Below are 12,990 nucleotides of genomic sequence, written 5' to 3'. Positions count from 1 at the left end.
ATAAAACAAGTAGAAAAATTCTCCAACTTGGTTGCCCTCTCTTCAAATATCACCTCATTTGAAAACAATCCAGTTGCATCAGTGACAAGACTACTTCAGTATTTATTTTCATTGCTAACATTCAATTTTCTTAAATATTACTAATTCTCACTTGGATTTTCTCGTGCATTGTCTGAGTGATTCTCTTTAAAGCTTGACAATTTCAGGGACTTGTTACTCTGGGTCAACCCAGCTTCAACTTTCCAAAACCAATCCTCTTGCCTGCTGTTGACTCTGAATAAGACAGTAATGTCTTACTCCAGTTTAAATATTAGGTGAGTCTGCATCATTCTCTGAAAGATATCCAAATTAATCAACCAATTTACACAAAAAAGCCAGATAGGACCAAGACCAGCAATTGCTAGCAGTTTACAGGCCAACTTCTGTAAAATTATTTTACTGCCCAGGTTACATCCAGTAAAATGAGATAGATCTTCTGATGACTTTAAAAAAAAATGCATCACATAATGTGAGTTAGAAATTTCCTTGAGCCAGTCATTTACCTCTCAATTATGGGAAAAGGAGGAGAGCTGGAATGGAGTTTCAAACTTGTGGACTACATCTGAGGAAAAATCTATTTTAAGACAATTATTAGGGAAGTATGGGAGAAAGAACTCCCAAGCTCTGTTAAATGCAGGCCTGGAAACTCTGAAAATCAATTCTAATATGATCAGTGAGACATCAAATAAGCACAAGCATCTCCATTATAAAAAACTACTTCTGCCTCAGACTCCAACAAGCGTAACAAGAAAAGAAGGGAAAACTTGCTAAATAAAAATAAATCTCTGCACTAATTCTTTGTACACAACAATTGGTTTAGTTATTTATTACTCATTTACTTTGCAGTATTCGTTGCCATCTCAATCAGGTTGGCTCCTGGCGAAGTTAAAGAAGTCTAAAATTACATTAAAAACATAATGGCAATAGAAAAAAAACAGTACAACTTAGGGCCAAATGATAAGCGGAACAATGCTACTTTGGTCTAGTATTAGTTATCCAACTAACAGCCAGTCTTGGTCTTTTTGAATAAAAGCATCGTGTTTGGATGGTTTTAATGAATTACGTTGCTGCTCATTTTACATAACTTGAACCCGCATTGTATGACATAAATACAATTGAGCGAGTCCAGAAGTATTTTACCAGAAGAGTACTACATTCTTCTGTTCGCAACAGAATACCCTACAGCGCCAGACTTGAGATTCTTGGCTTAGACAACCTTGAACTTTAACGACAACACGAGCGCACAACAGATATAAAATTAAGTGTAAACCACTCCAAACTCCATTGCAGGAAGTATGATTTCAGCAACAGAGTGGTCAATGTCTGGAACTCACTACCTGATTCTGTTGTCACCTGCTCAAACCCCACTCCTTTACCCTCAAACTAACCTCTATTGACCTCACCCTATTCCTAAGAGGTCTGTAAGGTGCGTGCATAAGCGCACAATCGTGCCTACCGTCCCTGTCCTATTGTCCCCAATTATTATTTCCTATTTCTTGTATTTAAACTTATGTTTATTCGTGTTTCTGTTATATTGTAAGCTTTTGACAAATAAAATAATTGACTTTGGGAAACTAATAAAATTAAAAACAAAAACACCATAAAATAGTATCTAAGAACATTCATAGATCCCACTCAACCATACTATCAGTTTCACAGATGAAATGGCAAAGCCACGTTTTGAATGCCTTGCAGGTGTGGGGAACTCTGGTCTTGGAATGAAACCTCTATTTTGTTCTGGAGACCGAGGTGGACTGAAATGCATTAGTTTACAGTAAAAGTGACTCAAACTTATGAATGAGAAACAGTCACTTATAAAAGGCACAGCTGAAGTGGCCTGGAAAGGAGGAAGGACAAGGAGGGCATCTGGGACATCTGGACTGGTAAGTACTGCTATGCTGGACATTGACAAGCTAAGGCAGGTAATGGAAGGAAGCAAGATAGGCTTCTGCAAACCTGGGACATGGACAGCACCAGGGTCATATGAGCTAAAACTGAGATAGGAAACAGCACTACTTGAACCAGAGAACTTTCGCAAACATGGAACATTTGGGTTTAAAGTCTTGGAAAATAATGAAGGAGAGACAAAAAGACTTGCAGGCACACACACTACTAATTTGCAGTAGGCAGAACTCTTGCTTATGTATGAATTATTTCTTGGGTGCACTAAAGCAAAATATCAAGCAGTATTAAAGTTCAGGAAATTGTACGAATGTGAAACATGAGATGGTGACTTTAAGGAGCCTTTTGCAGGGTGTGGGCAGAATTAAGTTCTGAATTCTAAAAACCTGAATAACACAGTGTGGGAGAGAATGCTTTGTCCATTTGTTTTAATTTCCATAAACTTTCTCTTGCTTTTTTCCTCCTCCTTTTAGAAACGCATCTACATATTATCCTGTGCAAGTCTCCCTCCCTCCCTCTCTCCACATACACATTTTGTTATTTTGTTCAGTTGTTTTGCCTTGCCACCAAAAATGGCATTTATTGAGATAGTGGTATTTGTAGGGCTTGATAATAGCTACCAATCACTAATTTTTTTTTCGTTTGTTGCTTTTGCTTTCCTTCGCTGTAAAAATTTTCCTATTCCAGAAATACTTAGGATGAGATTAGTACATACTATTTGGGTTCTTACTATTGGTTGATTGGTTAAGCATGTCTGCAATGTAATACTTTTACTGAGGTATCCAAGTAACTGAAACTAGTTTTTAGTCCTTAAAGTAAAGCAAGCAACAGAAAACCCCACTCCTGACACAAGTGTCTCCCTGATCAGCTGAAAAGACACAGCAAGGAGATCAATATTTCATTTAAGGTTACAGAACATCCTATTTTATGATATTTGTGGGTAAGAATACTGAAAAATTAACATTGTACTCTTCATAATATTTCTTTTCCAAAAAACAAGTTTTTTTCAAGAGAAAGGTACAAAGGTACGGGGAAAAGAGACATACTCTGCTTTTCATTTAAACCTACATTTTAATTTTATTTTATAAATTCAAACAAAAATAAAATAAAGATGCACTGTCAGTAGTAAACTTTTATTGCTTGTTTGAGGGATAATGGGCAAGAAGACATGAATTAACCTGTCTATTAATGCAGATAGACAGACAGACAGATAACCTGAGGGAAATAAAAAACAGAAGTTCCTTTCATTCTTCTCTTCTCCTTGGTCTTGTCTCACCACTGGGTCAGTAGGAGGAAAAACACTAAAGCTATTCTTAATCCCACATGATTAAGGTTCAGATGCTTGGCAACTGACTCATGTTTATGCTGGTTGCAGTGTCCCAGGGTCATGTGCTTGCCTTTTGTAACATTCTGACAAACAACGTCAATGGGGAAAACCTATTAACAACCATGTAACTAACTTAACTGCAGTGATTCACTTAACAACTGTGGCAAAAAAAGTCATAAAATGGGGCAAAACTCACTTAACAAACAGCAATAGAAATTTTGGACTCAATTTTGGTCGTAAGTTGAGGACTACCGGTACTGAGGATTGTTTCTCCATTGATGTCACTTTTATTGTCCCCCGGCCAATGTCTTAATCTGTTGCACAATTCTTGATTGGCAAATTGGGGGGGCAAACATTGCCTCTCAGCAGAAGTGAGATAAAGAAAAATTGTTTCAAAAGTTATCTTAATATTTGTGTCTTATACTTCTCCTTCTATCATGAATGATGGCTGTGTTGCTGGGCCAGTTCAGGACAACCAGAGTGTACACAAGCCAGACAAACAGGCTTTGTAGGCTGATGGAGCCTGTGTGGTAATATGCTATCTTATCAAACAGTAGGCAATATCTAGCCAGTTCTTCCTATTAATTCTGGAGTCCATCATCTCACAAAGTCCCATTACATTTGTGCCAGGTTCTTGCTATTAGGAGAGAACTATGAAAGGATGGAACTATGGTGGGATTTGCCTATACCAGACTAAAATTGCCAACAGGTACCAGTGGCAGTCATCTTCTGCACTAGTAGTCAATCAACTGCTATAGTCAACATCAGATTTTACACATTTTAGAATTGTCTTAACATGTTTCAGCAACATCAGAATAGTGTGGCTGCTTCTGGTATGAGTTTGAGTAAGGTTATATGAGATAATATAGGAATTCTAAGAAAACATTTTTCCCCAACCATTAGATATACATAAGGAAAGGTCTATGGATTTGTTTTCTGAAAGTTTCCCTTCCTGTGTCATTCATTATATAAAGTATTTTGTTGGATTGTAATAATAGCAATCAAGTCACCAACTATATCCTCGTAGCAATTCATATCTGTCTTGCTGTTGGAGTAGTGTTACATTTTTTTTTAATGCTATGAGGAAATGAAATAGAAAAGCAAACCAAGTGCCAACCTGGATTTAGTATTATTATTGCACCTGTTCTGTGCCCTGTCAAAAGCTTTTTAAATACACTGCAATTTCCCGTATTTCCTCATTAAAACAACTTTCAGTTTTGACAGTAAAAGAGAATATTTCCCATATGAAAAAATTGGGTATTTCCTTATGAGTCATAGTTAGGGGTATAATTAAGACTGATATAAAAAGACAGCCACTCTAAATAATCCAATTTTCAATAACTCTCTCAGTGACATGATTGGACATTGCTGATCTCTAGCATAGAAAACATCCTATCCTGTAAGTATTGCTAAAAATCATAACGTTTATTTACAGCTGACAATATCTAAAATTTAATTTTATTCTGTGTACAGTAGTTAAAGTGTAAATTGTTTCACTACATTTTATTGTCACAAAATTTAGGTAAAACCCCCTTATAAATACTGTAAATAAAATTTAAAACAGGAATAAAACTTGGAATTTTCTTTGTTTTCATCTTTGGAAGCGTTGTACAAAAGTTTAACTGTGCATGGAAATTATCTGCAGTTAATAGTCCTGCACTCTTTTAGTATTCCAAATTTGGCCATAGACCCTCTTGTAAATTCACAAGTATATAGAATAGAATAGAATAGAATAGAATAGAATAGAATAGAATAGAATAGAATAGAACACTTTATCGGCCAAGTGTGATTGGACACACAAGGAATTTGTCTTGGTGTAAATACTCTCAGTATACATAAAGAAAAAGTACATTTGTTAAGAATCAAGAATCATAACATACAACACTTAATGATGTACATACCTAAGATAACATCCTTTAATTTTAATGGTGTTTCACCTTCTCTCAGCCTCAAGAAAATTTAATATACAAATGGCATGATTAAAACAAATGACACTAGCTTACTCTAATATTATTTGGTGTATGCCCTATAAGACTAAGAGTTGGCACTTAGTTTGGAAGATTTACCATTTGAAAGAAGACCAAAGACCTGTCAAAGGTACCTTATGTTTCCTTTATCTTATCTACAGTCTTATTTTTTTAAAATCATTATTTTTTAAGTAAAACAAACATTTATAATTAAAACTTTTCAGTAGTAGAATTGTTCAATCTACAGTATTATAGTTTGAAAATAATTTTTGTACAATACCTATTAGATTATTGTAACAGGAATATAATATAAGTGCATAATAATTGATTACTAGGAGATATGAAACAACCAAAATTATATTTAGAGTTAAATTAAATTTACATGATCTTAGTAAAATTTAACATTCCCATAATTTCTATTATATATATAAGCAATAATATCCCACCATTCTCTATAAAATAATGATTTGCTATTTTTTATGGTGAAATAATAGGTTTTAAAATAAACTTTGTCAAGCAACGATGTAAACTAGATCTTATACTATTTAACTCTAGATATATATATATATTTCATTGTTCAGCAATAATTTAACTGCTAAAAATGAAAATGCTTTCTTACCTAGCAGTACTTTTATTCTAATTTACATGTATAATAATTCTTAACTTCTGTTTGTTTGTTCTGTTCGTTGTACGTATTATTCTGTGTACATATTATTAAATACTTTCTTTCAAAAATCTACAATCTTATCATATTCTAGCAGGGTTAAAGAATATTCAACTGCATCCCCCAAAATTCACTGATTATATATGAAATATATATGTTATACTTATCACATTTTGATACCATTAATGTAAGACCTTAGTTATTGTAATATGGGTTGAAATGCTATGATAACTCTAGTTCCATATTTTCATATCCTTTCTTTTTTTCATATTTTTGAATAATTTCATTCTTGAATTAATGTTTTAAATTATTTTAATAAATTGAGGAAAATGTATTGCATTAAAGAGGATTATAGTCTTCAATAAATGTTTTTTGTCTTGGTTTATTAAATTTCAAAACTCTGAATTTTGCATTTGATGAACTTATACTATGTTCTTTTCAGATACATGCAATTTTGGGAGAGATCATAAACTCTTAGTACAATGCAATGTACTCTATTGTTATTGTCATTCTCAACATGTCTGATGTAGGTGCTGCTTCATATGTTACAATTTTCAACAACTACCTGAGATATTTTACATCTATGATATTTTGTTCATTTCTTTGTCATGGCAATTGCATATTTAAGCAATCATAAACTTGAATAGTTCTGTGAGCAAAGTCTGGTGTCTGTCTTGATAAGACCTTAAATTGTTTGTTAATTTTTTCAGAAATATCTGAAAAATATTTTTATCAAGGCAAGTCATTCCCATTCCCATCTCAGGTTCTGTTTCAATTCTTTAAACAAATATTTGATTGGATTGAAATCTTCTTTTAAATACTATATTAAGAGTGATTTGCATTTTAATTTTGTATTCTTTCTCATTGGAAAATGACTATCAATTTCTTGTCTTTCTTAAAAGTATAATCTGATCAACTTATTGAATGATTGAGCACTTCTAGACTTGCTGTGTTTCTTTGTTTTTGTGGGATACCGGTTCAATTAGATAATAAATAGAAAAATTAGGTGCGGAAATAGTAATAACATTGTGCCATCTGTGACTGAAGCTATCCCTTCACTCCCAAGAAGTGTATACTATCAAAGATTAATTTTAAAATAGTAGAAAACCAATATTTTTAGGAATATGAAATATATGTCACTTGAATATCTTGAATGTAAAATGCAGTTGCCCACAAAGCTGAAACATAATATTCAGTTATAAAGAGCCCTAAACCCTCAATCTGTACCTACCCTGTGCTTATACTGGCTATCTTCTAAACCAGGGGTCTCCAACCCAAGCTGGCTGGGGAATTCTGGGAATTGAAGTCCATTGGGCTTAAAGTTGCCAAGGTTAGAGACCTCTATTCTAAACCAATTTAAGAAAATCCTGTCCAGACTGAGATATTTTGGCAACAGTTTGAAAGCCATTCAATCCAGGCAGCAGGATACAATATCCTCCCACTGGACAACTCACCTGATACCATTCTGATTACCACTAATCACCAGTAGCACTGCTTCTTGTAGGAAGGTTTTATTGGGCCTATGTACATTTATGGATGTGCATATACGCATGCATGTGTAGTGGTCTGTGGGAATATTTTTGAAAGTCAGGAGAATGAAGATCCAAAGGCTCGGCAATAGTCAGATAAGAGACATCTCAGTCCACAAGGTATGGGCAGACATGGTAAGCATCATAGAAAGAAATACTTCCTAGTTTCCTGGAAAAATAAAGACACAGGACGGAAAAATACATCCAATTATAAGTTTCATTCTAGGCATCCTTTATTGGAGGTTGGTGTTAAATATATTCTTATGTAAAATATATTCTTCATATAGCAGAAACGAATAAAGAAGTGGTAAAAAAGTGAATAAAGAACTTTGAACTATGCCAACTAAAATTGGACTTAAGCATAGTACATAAATTTTTTTTGTTACAACGTCTTACCAGTTAATGAATATTTCAGCTTTAACCACAACAATACAAGAGCACACAACAGATATAAGCTAAATGTATATCACTCCAAACTCAATTGCAGGAAGTTCAGCAACAGAGTGGTCAATGTCTGGAACTCACTACCTGATTCTGTTGTCACCTGCTCAAGCCCCCACTTCTTTATACTCAAACTAACCTCTATTGACCTCACCCCATTCCTAAAAGGTCTGTAAGGTGCATTCATAAGGTGCATTCACAATTGTGCCTACTGTCCCTGTCCTATTGTCCCCAATTAGTTCCTATTTCTTGTATTTAAACAAGAATAAACTTATGTTTATTCTTGTTTCTGTTGTTGTAAGCTTTTGACAAATAAATAAAATAAAAAAGAAGTGATATTTGTTCCTTTCAATCCTTGCAAACAAAGAATTATGTTATCTACTAATCACAGATATGGTGGAATGGGAAGAGGAAGAAGAATAGGGTTTTAGTTCAGTGAATGATTAATCTCATGATAAAATAGGGTTTTTTAAAACTGCAGTTTTCTTCAGTTAATTAATTCCTTGTAGAAATTGAATTTTTAGTGAACAGTTGATGTTCTGAATTTATTTATAGAGAAAAACAGAGAAAGTTCAGTCCAGTATAACAACTGTATGTATCCACAAAATGCAATGTCTAATGAAAAGAATAGGAAATTCTTCTTGCTGAAACATCACTGATGTACAGAACATGTCTGTCTGATACTTTTCACTGAAAGCACTGTGTTTTCTAAATACTTAGAAATGAAAGAGCATTTTTCACATGAACTAGATTGCAATGATTATGGACTATATTTCAAATTTAACACGTCCTATTTTTTTTCTTTTATCTTGGCACTAGTATTTAAAAGCCATAGTTCTTTTCTTCAAACAAATCCAATTTATTTCTAAAATATGGTGAATTCTGTTCAGCATAGAGGTAAGAATTAGTTTTGAAAATCTTCATTTTGACTATAATTCTGCTAGTAAAGTTGCATTTATTAGCAAACCTACTATATATTTTCTCCCCTTCGTATCTAAACAAGCTTTCCAAAATAGTTGAAGCAGATTAAAGGGTCGCTGTGCAGGCAAAAGGGAAAAAGGGAAGTCATATCATAAATAAATCTTTGCATAATACTAATGCCTTATAAATTGTTCATTTTGTTAATACTGATGTTTTTATCTGCAAGATGAAAGAAAAGTAGGAATTTCATATATTGCTAAAGAGTACTATATATCAGTTCCTAAATCTCTTTTCCTTCTTATAAACTTTTATCAATGTAATTCTTACAATTCTAATCTCAAGGGACTTTTTGTTGCATTTTATTATTCTGTTGAATTTCCAGGATGGTAATTGAATCTTCCGGTATTTTTTTTTTTTTTTGCATAACATTCCAAGTAGAAACTGGACAAAATTATAGAAATTAAATATCACATTCTTATTCTTGGCAAATACCATGTTCTTTGGGGGAAACTGACAACTATTGCATATGAGTTTTTGTTTGTTTTGGCATATGAAATTATTTTATTTTATTCCAAGTATATGAGTAACTTAAATTTAAATAAGATTAACAAACAATATTGTTACCATCTGATAATATGTTGTGTGGTTACAGTTTCTGTTTGTATTAAATAGATTAGTGAATCCTGAAAAAAAAAGGTCTGTCTTTTAGAAATCCTTTGGTTATGGTAGCCTTGAGAAACAGTGAAGTTCATCTTTAACATTCATTCTTTGTTTATTTTTCAGGTTGAACTAATAATCAAATATGGATTCTACAAGAACTAGTATTGGTACATAAATTCTAAATATGTTTCTGCCTGATTCCTCTTTTCACAGCATTTTTTATACTTGATACTTGTCAATATGTCCCTTGTTCAATAAATGCAGAACAAGTCTCTGTTATAAAGTTATAACAATTTGTTACACAGTCACCAGGTTATATTCCCACTCTTTTTTCAGGTTGACTTTGATCCAAATTTCAAACCGAATCAAGAATTTGGCAATGGACATTCTTAAGCCACCCTACAATCAGATTTTCATACTAAAAGACCTGCTCCTTTCATTAAATTGTTACTCAATGAAGCAGAAAATGCATCTTGTCCATGCTTTATATGTTACCCTTTATATTTATTATACACTTCAGAGATCTGATCTAATGGAGTTTGTTTCACACTGAGCTCTGCTTCTCATTCATCAAAAAGCTCTACACATACATTTTTATTTTCACTTGACAATGTTTTTTAAATACTGCTCTGAGTTTTCTGTGAATACCAAGCATATTTCAACTCGTTTAACTATTTTTATGAACTAAAAGGTTAATTTGCTAGAATTTTGTTAAGAACAAAGAGAAATTCTGCTTGTAACTGTAGTCTGCCACTTTCATACAAATCCTTCGGGCTATTTTCTGATTTTAAGAACTAATGGGCCAGTTCCTGACCTTGTTCACAGGCCTTGATGATATGCAATAGTACCATAGTAATCAATAAAATGTATTGTGCAAAGGATGAAAGGAGCTTATACAAAAAATGCTTCCTCATGCTTTCATTTGTATCTAGCTTCAGATCATAGTGTCTACAGCAGCATATTTTCTTTATAACCACCATCATTGCTTAACTATATAACATTATTATATTGGGACTAGATTATACATTATTCTTCCAAATATGTTTTTCCCAAAATATTTTAATATGCTTTGCCACAGTGTAAATTTTTATTTGTTTTTACATATATAGTCAATTGGAAATCATACAATAGGCAGTGCTGTGTTTGGAGTGTTCTCACAAACATATATAGATATTATATTATTCCCTTTCAGATTAAACAACATTTTGCAAATGCAAGTGTAAGTGTAAGCAATAGTATGGAACACAAATTAAAATCAGGAGATAAAAGGAAACCCAAAGAAACTACTTTTCATAAACCCCATCGTCTGTACTTTTCCATATATTTCTATCCCAGCAAACAAATTTCTTCATGCACTCTATCCTTTACATCATATCCAAAAAACAACCTTCTTGATTTTCACCGCCTTCTCAATGAATTCAGTTTCCTTTTATATATTTGTGATTATATCTTCATCCATTGTCCCTAAATGACCAAAGATTTCAAATAATTATTTTGGACTTGTCATTCAGATTTATATTTAGTCTTCATATGTATATTACTCATTCATAACCTTATCTCTTCTTGTTTTACCACTATCACTTCTTAAGTACAGTAACAATTTTCTCATGGCATTCAATTTCCTTTTGTGAAATTTTCAACTTTCATGCAATGGATAGAATCAGTTTAATATGTATAACTATTTTTACTTTTTTAAATCTTCATTTTTCACAATGAGCTAGCCACTGTCTTCTTCCAGCATTTACATATCTGAACATTTCTCCATTCATTTCTCAATGTTTAGGAAATATTATACCAAGCTACACAAATTAATCATCTTATTCTAATCTTGCAATTTATGTATCATTCATTCTATTTTTCTTGTCCCACACTACAACTTTGGTCTGTAGAAAATTCTGGTTGTGGTAATTTTGGAATTTGAAGTTCACACATCTTAAAGATGTTGAGGTTGAAAAACACCATATTAGAACCTTATTTTTTATTTTCCAGAAAATTGCTCTTCCATGTCTCTTGTCATCTTTTTTGTTCCTTGTTCCAATATACACTTTGCTTACCTCCCATCTTCTAGGTCTAGGAAGTATTTGCAATGTAGTGACATATTCAAGATATTTTGAAGATGTTCATTAAAAAAAAATAAAGAATGCCATTTCTAATTTATTGCAGTTATTAGTTTGTTTCATGTATGTTTAAAGCCTAGGTAGAGCATGAGTAAGAAAAAGAGAGATGGCTTGATGATATTTCAAGGCCAAAATTTGGTTGCCCAGCATTTAGCATTAGTTATTGTGCAAGAATATCTTTTTATAAAACATGACCTTTTGTTTTTCTTTCTTAGGAAATTGTGACAGCAGTGTTTACAAGCATGGTTTCTTCATAAAATCACCACCACCTCAGCTTTTTAATAATCAGGTACAGTTAGGAAAATTATAGCATCATCAAAATACATTCCTAATGTGTTGATTTTCTATTAATGTATGAAATTAATTTTTCCCCTTTCTGTAGGTTTCCTGGAAAAAGAGATATTTTATTCTTTCTCATTCTGCCCAAAATCGTTATATCTTGAGCTATCACAAAGGCCAGCAAATAAAAGGCCACATTGAAATTAATGAGTAAGTATTTGAACAAATGGATCACAGTTTATTTTAGCTGACTTATTGGTGAAATACAACATTTCTGATGCTTAAATAATAAAGGTTACTGTACTTTTCTCTGGTTCTTTAACAAATGTTGGTCTACATTATATGATATGAGGCTGCACTTTCCCTATGTCACAGCTCCATGACCCCCTATTCTTTGTGGTCCTAACCCTGTTCCACAAATATTTAAAAACCTAGTTCTTCCATAACTCCTAGCACAGGATGAAACAGTCCCTGATACTGAATCTCTGTTTCATAAGCTTGGCTAGGTTTTGTTTTATGCTGTAGGATCATTATCATCATTTTTATTCCTAACATCTTAGTTAATTTCTATTTGATGTTTAGTTGAGGCATGCTTCAATAAGTAAGTAAGTAAATATTAGAGATGAAGGTGGAAGAGAACAGTCAAATTACACTTTTCATGCATTAAAATAAATGGGTGTAACAGAATTGCATGAGTTTAGTCGCTTTCTGACTCTGTGGGCTTGTGAAAAGAGACCTTATATGATTATGCACAAAGAGATCCTTTTTGTGAAGACACAAATGGCAACTTCAAATCTCAACAAATAAATGCTCTGTCTTACATATTGGCAAAAAAAATCCGAAAATAAAATACAAGCTGAATAGTCAAGATCTTGTTGATGATCCAAGCTCTGTAAAGGACCTTGGAATACTCACCTCTAATGATCTAAGTGCTAGTGCCCACTGCAACTACATAGCCAAAAAGGCATTAAGAGTTGTTAACCTAATCTTACGTAGCTTTTTCTCTGGTAATATCACACTACTAACTAGAGCATACAAAACATTTGCTAGACCAATACTCGAATACAGCTCATCAGTCTGGAACCCACATTACGTATCTGATATTAGCACAATTGAGAAAGTCCAGAAATATTTCACAAGAAGA

The 12,990-nt window shown here is 32.9% G+C and overlaps 1 protein-coding gene across 5 annotated transcripts in view; it reads left to right on the top strand.

The window, feature by feature from the left end:
* Positions 1–4,545: 4,545 nt before the first annotated feature.
* Positions 4,546–12,990, top strand: part of PLEKHS1 (pleckstrin homology domain containing S1) — a 29,895-nt gene continuing 21,450 nt past the window's right edge. For 2 of the 5 annotated variants that reach the window (XM_087932710.1, XM_087932711.1), the window contains exons 1-5: positions 4,608–4,667; positions 8,689–8,766; positions 9,574–9,617; positions 11,783–11,856; positions 11,950–12,056. In XM_087932710.1, coding sequence (XP_087788836.1) covers positions 9,593–9,617; positions 11,783–11,856; positions 11,950–12,056 — 206 coding nt within the window. In that variant the 5' untranslated portion in view covers positions 4,608–4,667; positions 8,689–8,766; positions 9,574–9,592. Of the gene's footprint in view, positions 4,668–8,688; positions 8,767–9,573; positions 9,618–11,782; positions 11,857–11,949; positions 12,057–12,990 lie in introns of all 5 variants that reach the window. The other 3 variants (XM_087932709.1, XM_087932708.1, XM_087932712.1) reach the window with 3 other exon arrangements.

The sequence above is a fragment of the Pseudonaja textilis genome, chromosome 4, assembly GCF_049901715.1.
Source record: "Pseudonaja textilis isolate UNSWEBS1 chromosome 4, rPseTex1.2, whole genome shotgun sequence".
In the NCBI taxonomy this organism is placed as follows: domain Eukaryota; kingdom Metazoa; phylum Chordata; class Lepidosauria; order Squamata; family Elapidae; genus Pseudonaja; species Pseudonaja textilis.
Note: the sequence above shows the minus strand (reverse complement) of the source record. Positions and strands in the feature narration are given on the sequence as shown.